The sequence below is a fragment of the Gymnodraco acuticeps genome, unplaced genomic scaffold (assembly GCF_902827175.1).
Source record: "Gymnodraco acuticeps unplaced genomic scaffold, fGymAcu1.1, whole genome shotgun sequence".
Classification (NCBI taxonomy): Eukaryota; Metazoa; Chordata; class Actinopteri; order Perciformes; family Bathydraconidae; genus Gymnodraco; species Gymnodraco acuticeps.
This window is the reverse complement of record NW_022990113.1, coordinates 1-10,000: the sequence shown is the minus strand read 5'-3', so window position 1 is coordinate 10,000 and position 10,000 is coordinate 1. Positions and strand designations below refer to the sequence as shown.

The following is a 10,000-nucleotide window of genomic DNA, read 5'->3' as shown; positions in this document are numbered from 1 at the left end:
AAACGGCTATGCCTTGCCTATAATGCAGGATACACAGAATACAAATCGTACATAAAACTAAATTAAGAGCAGCTACCTGTACTCTGTTAACGGAGGAATTTGGGAGAGATTAAGAACAAGGGGTCATGATCTTAGTTTTGGTTTTCCTGCCTCTTGTTCCTGGTACTCGTCCAGTTTTTCTTTATTTTCATAGTTTGGTTTCGCCTTATCTGGTCCCGCTGTCTTTGTATCAGCTTTATTTCAATCAGGAGAGACTTCATTTGGTTTAAAGAACAACACATGTCATGTGATAAATGTTAAGTCTTTGGCGATTAGACCCCGATCCTGAAATCGTATATCTAAAGGGGGAAATGCAGCCGTGAGCATATAGGGAACCCCCCGGGGTCTAGACACTGGTGATGATGCTGAAGATCTGGATTTGATGAGGAGATGGGATGAAGAGGAGGTGTGGTGAGGTCTTTGGGTTAACTCTCCTGGTAATGGATGTGATGAAAGGAGGTGGATGGGGGGGGAGGCGGGCGGCAGCATGAACACCTGAAATCACAGCTGACTGCAGGAGAGAGGAGAACCATTTTAAAGTTTGGCTGCAGCACGCTGATTGGCTGCTGGAGATTGAGGTGAATGTAATAGGTTAAAGAGAACGCCCGTGATGAGCTGATTATATGCAGCTGCGGAGTGAATGTATATATAAGCCTACTAGGGATGTAACGATATATCGAATATCGCGATAGATAAATGTCTCAGTACCGTCGTGAGACTGACAAAATATACCACGATTTTTTTTTTTAAACCTTTATTTAACCAGATGGTCCCATTGAGATCATCGATCTCTTTTTCAAGGGAGACCTGTCCAACATGGCAGCAAGTAGGTTACAGCATGAACATAAAACAACAGATAACACAAAAGGACATGGTATTTACAGGGCTACATGTACACACCTAGAGACATTGACAAGTACCAACAGTATATTTATATCTCTGTCAATAAGCCTCACCTTCTTGGCAACAACTGTATTGTTTTTGAAGTGGTGGAGAGACAATGCACAGTTTGACCCACTGTATCTCTCTGTCCCAGCAACATCAGTACCAAGCAAGAGAGTTGTTTCCACAGCAGGGGATTTTGTAAACGCCCAAACATCCCAGCTTCTACCTGGAAATGTGGACAAGCTCATATTCCTAAAAGATAACCTTGATGACGCTGAGTGAGCGAGTGAGTGAGCGAGTGAGTGAGCGAGTGAGTGAGCGAGTGAGTGAGCGAGTGAGTGAGCGAGTGAGTGAGTGAGTGAGTGAGTGAGTGAGTGAGTGAGAGTTGAGTTACTTGAAAAAATAAAGTGAAACTTGATTTATTCTATTGCAGGGTCTGATTATTACATTGTTGACACTTTAAAATACTACTATCCTACTAAAATGCTGTACAAATCAGATTTATTATATAATAAAAAAAAAAAATTCAAGTAAAAAATAAATACAAATAATTCACATTTTTTTTCCTTTATTTTTCAATATCGCGATAAATATCGTACCGTGAGTTTTTGGTATCGTTACATCCCTAATATATACCCAGGGTTCTCAATGTCGAGTCACTTGCTTCAGAAGCGAGGCAAGAATACTTCCTGGCATTCGGAAAACAAAGAATGGAACAGGCTAGCAAGTGTGCAGGTGTGCGTCATATGAGAGGCCCCGCCTTACATTTTCCGCCACAGATTTGGGGAAATTGGTCCGTGTGCAAAGCATTGTGGGGATTTTGAGACCACGGAGTCTACACATGTGCAGCCTCGAAATTTCTCCAAACGAAGTACGCCGGGCTCGGTAGAATTCCAAGTATGCTGGACATTGGAACAGTCCTTCGGCGGCACTCGATGACGTAGCATGCTTGAAATATTGGCTCTGGAGCAGCTTTACTCGACATTGAGAAACACCCCCAGTCTTCCTGAAAGAACTTGCGCTGAGCTTCATTTAATTAAAAACCCTCTTTTCCTGCTTGTGGATCCAACTTCTTGCTAAAACCTCGACAGAAGGTTAATGTGAATGGATGTTTGCTTGGTAAAAGGCAAAAGGTACTTTCCATTGAACCTGTTCTCACACAATTGAATCAAATATATGTGCTGGTTCATTCTGATTAGAAAACGTTGAGTCATTGTACTTCTGGGGATGATGTCTGTATTGAAATCCCAGGTGTGAGCTCCTTTCATTGTTTTAGTTTGCAGTGAATTATACTTTCCTGCAACTTCCACGAGTTGGAAAGCAAAGAGCTTGTTATCTTAATTACTTTCTGTGAATGTGCCCATAGAGCAAACAGAGTGAGATGGCCTTCTATTTCTGGAGGCTGGCAGTCTGTGGAGGCTGTTTGGCTCAGCTGAGCTCATCAGAACGAGCACAGCTTGCTGTGCTTCACCATCATCATCATCATCAGCTCTCTTATTTTCCCCTTTTCTCTGTATTCAATCCAGATTTCTCTTTCTCTTCTCCCCTTTTCAACACTTCCTGTTTTGCTGGTGTTTATGCAGCTATTAAATCGAATGTTACAACCATCCAACTGGTCATTAGTGCCAAATACTGCCCACACCGCTCCATGGAGACTGGACTGAAGCTGTCCCTGGGCTCTGAGTTTATGGTTGAAATGTGTAGAAGGTTGGCTGAGTCACGGGTGAATGTATACGTATTGTGGAGAGGTGTGCACAAAATAATTGACGTGGCAAAATGTCAGTGTCAACTTTAGTTTCCCCTCTGGCTGCTCCCATCTTACTGTCCGGTGTTGTGTTCAGGGAGCAAAACTAAACTCAGTTGCTCGCCTGACCACACACCGGCTTGGACAGTATTTTTAAAGGGGACCTATCATGCAAAATGCACTTTGTGATGTCTGTTATACATCAACATGTGTCCCCGGTGTGTCAGGGAACTCACGCAGCGTCAGAGAATAAAACCCTCTCTCTTTTCCTCCGTACCCAAATCTCTAAAAACGGGGAACAACGGAGCTGATCCAGATTTGAGTCCGATATGACGTAATATCTGAAATGTGGATCCACGGCCCAATCAGGAACGTTGCTATCAGAAACAATGCCTGACTGTTTTGGACGTAATATGATCGGTGTTTACATTAGCATCGCTAACACTCAGAGCTAACCTGTACTGGAGAGCATGTGTGTGAAGAAGCAGGAAGTAAAAAGGAACTCACCTTGTGGTATAACCGGCAAGAGAGAAAGCCTTTGAGCTCCAAACTGTTTCAGAGAGAATCCTTGATAATCCATGATATGGCGTTTCATCACGGCAGCATTTAGTTTAGACAGTAGCTGCCGGGTCCCGCATGAGCTCAGACCCCTCCTTTTTTAAAGCTTTATACCCAAATCAGCACTTTAGAAACAGGAAATGAAATGGAGGGATATGAGGCATGGCTAGAATGGGTGATTTGTTTGGTATTTTGAGCAAAACACTTCATCGACATGTCTTATATATATTTGTATATATCTGAGACCTATGTTATTGCCTACAAATAGCATGATAGGTGACCTTTAAGAGTTCAAAAAGAGGATCTATTGGATTTTAAGCATCCAGAAAACATAGAGTACCATTAGCATCCCATATAAGTATTGTTTCACACCAGCTATTAAAACAAGTCCACTTTTCACTCTCTTTTTAGCTCCATGTTTGGTCTCCTCCAACTACTGAGAAAACCATCTTAGCCTCTATTTAGCCTGTAAAAATACACCAATTTTCTCAAAAGCTAGTCCATTACTTAGTTTTCCTGCTGTCTGCTTGCTGAGCAGGGGGCACACGGGTGGTTAGCAGAAGTTATGGACCATAAAACCAAAACAATTAGCTAAAAATGCTAAATCTCAGAACTGCAATGACTGGTGATAATGACATAATTATCTCTTGGTTATCACCAGGAGCGATATCCTTTACATTACACATGGTCATTAATTAAACTAGAAATATGCACTCTTACCTCCCGGATAAAGGACGGTTGAATTAAGGATGGTCTATAAGTATGGAGTATAAGGTATAAACATGGTATTCACATTCTTTTTACAACTATTATTTTCTGTTTATATGCTCAATGTACCTCCTCTATGAGCCAGGGAATCCGGTCCAAACTCGATTTGAAAGAGGCAAATAAGGATCAGCAAATAAGATCTACACCAATCCCCAATCTGAGTGCATCGGTAGTAGGGTTGCCAGAAACTGACCTAGATCATAATCGATTATTCGGCAGCCCTGGCGAATAATAATCGATTATTCGACCGACCCACACTTTAGTCGCACGTGTGAGGGAGAGGGGGGGTGGGGGCGGGGGCGGTGTGTAGCGTGCTGCAGCAGCAGTCTGCTCTGCACGCAGGCTTCCTCCAAGTTTACAGTAAAACAAACTGGTGGTGTGACCAATGGCCATTTACAATTATTAATACTATTACTATTATTAGCATTATTCTATATTTTGGTTGAAACTAAACCATAAAAATAAAAATAAACATAAATAATAATAAAAAAATATATAAATATAATCGATTTTAAAAAAATAATATTCGATTATGGAGACTGTAACGAATATTCGAATAATCACTGGCATCCCTAATCGGTAGCATATCTGTGAACGACTTATTATAAACACATCACTGCATGAAAAGACTTCGCATCAGCAGGAAAACACGGGGCAACTGTTTAGTGTAAATGGGAGAGTAGCTATTATCAAAGTAAGATCTTTAGTCATTGTACAAGTACAACGAAATTACGATGTGAACTCAAGGTGCCAACGCGCAACAACAAGACAATATAAAAACAAGAAATGGGACTTAAATAGATATGAAAGGGAATATGAACATAAATAAATAATAAATTGCACGATTCCCCTCGTATTGCACGGAAGACATGATAACTTAAATATTAGCAGCGTTTAGTGCACATATGGCCCCGGGAAAGAAACTAAACTTGAGTCTGTTTGACGGGAAGACATGGGACAGAAGCGCCTGCCTGAGCGCAGCCGTACAAAGTGCTCGTTACCCGGGTGGTGTGGGTCCTTGAGGATCTTGACTGCCTCCTTAAGGCAACGAGAGCTGTATAGTACCTCCAGGGAGGGGAGGGGGCACCCGATGATCTTCTGGGCCGAGTTGACGACCCTTTGGAGCGCACCCCTCTCTGCGCACCCCTCTCACACGCAGATGCAGTGGTTCCTCAGCAAAGTGAGGTCATAGCTCAACTTTCAACCCCCCACAGTATCTCACATGACCCCCCTCCCCTCTCACCTCATACTCCTGCATGGAGGCGTAGTACTGAGCTATCTTCACGTAGTATTTCCCTGCAGATGGATCCTCCTGTAGCTCCAGGATGTGGACGGCTTTCTTCCACTGACGAGCTGCGATGGCCGCCTCGATGGCTTTCAGCGAGCAACTAGGAGTGAACCAGAAAAAGTCAACATATAGAAATTAAGCTTTGTTTGTATCCATTACATTTCATATATGAGCATTAACTTGGAAATTAAGATGATATGTGTAATCACCAACAAAGCCAAATTCAAAGTCAATCAACTTTGGTTTAAATGTAAGGTAAAGCAAATCATTTTGGTAAGACTGAGGCACACTTTGAATGTTTACTGGCAGGAGGAATTACTGGCAGTAGTTTTGGCAGTAATAGTTTTAAAACCTTTGTTTCTGCGGACAGTTTTAGCCTGCCACAGATTTTCAGTTTCAGATGCTTTTCAAATTGGAAAACCTGCAAATCTGGGACTTGGTAACCTGTCTTTATTTAGATTTCTGGAAAAATAAAATCATGTTTAAAGATATCTATTATGGTCCTGGTGATGATTTAAAGAACCTTTGGCTGTCTGTTTTCATTATGTGTCATCTTTCCTCTTCTCCATCTGCCCAAATCTGTGTCTCATCCCTTCATACCCTGCTTCAATGAAGTGGTTGATGGCGGCGTCCATCTGCTTCTGCTGGACGAGGTAATCTCCCCAGTTCTCCTCCAGTTTCACCACCTCAGCAGGGAAGGCGAGGCGAGCCAGCTCCACCGCTACAGGAAGCACAAACTTTATTTTAACAAACCGTACACCTGCACTTACCTCAATAACATACATCCAATGTACATCCAATTTAAGTTACGTTAGTGGTGGACTGTAATATTCTCTATACTATTTACCTCTACTTTGAAAACTGTTGAATTTTGCTGAAAATACTTGTGTACTCCTACTTAAAAACATTTTCAATTCAGAACTTTTCCTGGTAATTGCGTATTTTAAGACCATAGTATTTCTACTTTTAGTTAAAGGGGACCTATCATGCAAAATGCACTTTGTGATGTCTTTTATACATAAAGATGTGTCCCCGGTGTGTCGGGGAACTCACGCAGCGTCAGAAAATAAAACCCTCTCTCTTTTCCTCCGTACCCAAATCTCTAAAAACGGGGAACAACGGAGCTGATCCAGATTTGCGTCCGATATGACGTAATATCTGAAATGTGGATCCACTGCCCAATCAGAAACGTTGCTATCAGAAACAATGCCCGACTGTTTTGGACGTAATGGTCGGTGTTTACATTAGCATCGCTAACACTCAGAGCTAACCTGTACTGGAGAGCATGTGTGTGAAGAAGCAGGAAGTAAAAAGGAACTCACCTTGTGGTATAACCGGCAAGAGAGAAAGCCTTTGAGCTCCAAACTGTTTCAGAGAGAACCCTTGATAATCCATGATATGGCGTTTCATCACGGCAGCATTTAGTTTAGACAGTAGCTGCCGGGTCCCGCATGAGCTCAGACCCCTCCTTTTTTTCATATCAATTGTATTATTTTTTAAAAGCTTTATACCCCAAATCAGCACTTTTGAAACAGGAAGTGAAATCGAGGGATATGAGAAAAATAGCACGATAGGTGACCTTTAAGTAAAGGATTTGAGTACTTCTTGAACTACTGCTTCTACCACGTGTGCTTATTCAAAATGTCCTAGAATTGTTCATGCTAAATGCTAAGGAAAGCGGTGTCAATGCCTCCTTTCTTATCTCTAAACAAACACATTTGAACAGTTATAGCAAAGGTAGGTTAGGCATATTTTTTACATCTAAATGTTATCGATTCACCTTTCCTGAAGGCCTCTCCTTTGACGTAGCACTCCAACGCTCTCTGGTTGTTTCTGATCTTCTCATATAGATCTCCTGCCTGTTGAGAAATGGTAGAATATTGATTTATTAAGACACATTCATGAATTGCTAGGTCAGGGTTGTTAGAAATGGAAACTAGCTGGTTAAAAAAGTGTGAGGACACAGTGACACAAACTCTAGTTCTCATGTCCCTCAGTTCCAAATGTTAAGGTGAACAAAATGAGGCTCATTAAGAAACATTTTTGGTGCTCTCCCTTATGAGCACCAATATCAACCTTTAAGCATCTAACTGACAAAACTCTACACACCATCAGGACCAGTGTTGGGACTAACGCGTTACAAGTAACGCGTTACTGTAACGCCGTTTTGACAGTAACTAGTACTCTAACGCATTACTTTTTAAATTCAGTAACTCAGTTACCGTTACTACATGGTGCGTTACTCCGTTAGTTTTTTTTATATAGTCAACAGCCAGGCGAACAGAGATGAGAACTGTACTTAAGTACAGTACTTGAGTAAATGTACTTAGATACTTCCTGTGTCACATGCGGAGACGGGCTGTGGGCGTGTTTGTGTTGTTTACTAACAAGACTATCATGGCGGCGGCGGAGCTCAAGTCTAGTTTCTCCACCTGGAGATATTCTCACTATTTCACTTTTGTCGAGCACAAAGAAAAGAACGTTTTAGTTAAATGTAAGTTGTGTCTTGGCGGGACAAAGAGCCTATCTACTGCCCAAACCAGTCATTCAAATCTCTTAAAACATCTGCAAAAACAACATGCTGGGACGAAGCTAGTAGCTAAGACCACAGAGACTCAGCCGACGCCACTCCACCTCCACCTAAGCAACAGCGGCTGGATTTTAACCAAGGGACTGCTGGCCAGGGAAAAGTCGATAAAGCCATTGCACGGTATGTTGTAGAACACATGCAGGCTATTGCTACAGTGGAGTCACCCGCTTTCAGGGAGCTAGTTAGCGTGATAGCATGTCCGGGCGGCACACGGCATATGGGACGGACAACTTTTTCCAACTACCTGGAGAAAGAATATACAAAAATGGAAAGCCAGCTAATATCGATGCAATCCAGATTGTATATAATGCATGTCAAGTTGATCAACAGATTGTATTATTCTCCAATGCAATAACAGTACTGAAATGAAGGCTATAAGGGCATTAATGGGAGCCCTTGTTTCAACTAACTAAAAAGTTACTTTTCACAGTAACGCATTACTTTTGGGTTTAAGTAACTAGTAAAGTAACTGAGTTACTTTTGAAATGAAGTAACTAGTAATGGTAACTAGTTACTGGTTTTCAGTAACTAGCACAACACTGATCAGGACACAGCGACACATTTTGCTGTGAAGTTTCCTTCTCTCTTTCCCACCTGCTACACAAACACAGATGGCTGGAGGAGAAGACAAACAACTACAGAAGTAGAAATAACAGACAGATGGAGGGAGACAGAGGGCAATATTGAAAAATACAAAATGTGGATGTCGCTCCTCTACTGGCTTTTGTGAGGAGAAGAGGTGGGAATCCAGTAGAGGCAGCTTTGACCAGTTCTACAATAATAAAAGGGTAGGTAAAGATAGATACGATTGTATTGACCTGTACTTAAATCATGTTTTATAATTGTTTGTGTGCTAGAGATGATGCAACTGCAGCTGAGCTATTAGCTCAAATCTGGCATAACTAATTTCTTCTCTTCTCACTCGTCCCCGGCTTCAGCTTCAACCTCAGGATCCATGTATTTGTGATCCTCTCCAGAATGGAAGTAGTCATCACATACAGAGCATCAACTAGTTCCTGAACAGTGTCCTTCACATGCTGATATCCAAGAGAGGGAGTTACACAGTCACAAGATGGAGGAATACCGGTTCTTGGTAATCATACATCCTTCAATGAACAAAATACTGAATTTTTCTCTAAAAATGTTGGCTTTTTTTCTGAAAATCTGAAAATTCTTAATTTTTCTCAAATTCTGACTTTTTCTTAAAATCTCAAAATTCAGATTTTTTTCCCTAAAAATTCTGACTTTATCCTAAAAATTCTGAATTTGTCTCAAAATCCTGACTTTTTCTCAGAATCGCAAAATTCTTACTTTTCCTCAAAATTCTGAATTTGTCTCAAAATCTCAAAATCCTGACTTTTTCTCTAAATTAGTCAAAATTATGACTTTTTCTCAAAATCCCAAAAACATATTTTCTGAGATGAATGTATTTGTATGCATGGTCCATGTTGAAATAAATACATAATAATAGTAGTTGAATCCACTCACTCTCTCGTAGAACTCTCCCTTGATGAGGCTGGCTGCGATGCGGCTGACCGTGTCGTTGTTACTGTTGATCTCCGGGCGGCTGATGGCCAGACGGGCGGCTTTAGCAGGGAGTCCGGCCTTCAGGTAGAGGTTGATGGCTCCCTGGAAGTCTGCCTCGCTCTCCTTCACCTCCCCCGCCTTCTCGTCCTGACCCGTCTCCGTTAACCACTGGTAGTAGTTTCCACGCAGGCTGTCCAGCTCCGGGTGGCCCTGACAGTCATTAAGGGTCGAGAGTCAGGTTATTTCTTTGTTCTATAAGGTTCTATATATGTTTGTATTTTTGTATTCGGGATTGTGGGAAACGGTATTTGGATCTCTCTGTCTGTACACACAAACTGAAAGATTGACAATAAAGTTGACTTTGACTTGACTTTTGACTTTGACTAAATGTAGTGCAAATTAAGAACTGGAGTTGGAATCTTAATAAGAAATAATGAATTTGAAGGTGCTTGCTTAGGTACAGTAATGATAAGATATACTATGCTATGTTCCATAATCATATACTAGGTCTGGGCGATATGGAGTATAAATAATATCTTGCTATTTTGAGGCTGTATCGCGATATATCGAAATCGCAACATGAATCTTTGACATTAAAACC

At 41.4% G+C, this 10,000-nt stretch overlaps 1 protein-coding gene across 1 annotated transcript in view; it reads right to left on the bottom strand.

The window, feature by feature from the left end:
* Positions 1–9,609, bottom strand: part of LOC117546346 (intraflagellar transport protein 172 homolog) — a gene marked incomplete at both ends in the record, with an annotated part of 38,950 nt that extends 29,341 nt beyond the window's left edge. Inside the window, 4 exon segments of the mRNA XM_034216556.1 lie at positions 5,238–5,382; positions 5,883–6,003; positions 7,063–7,141; positions 9,361–9,609. Of these exon segments, the coding sequence (XP_034072447.1) occupies positions 5,238–5,382; positions 5,883–6,003; positions 7,063–7,141; positions 9,361–9,609 (594 nt within the window).
* Positions 9,610–10,000: the final 391 nt, after the last annotated feature.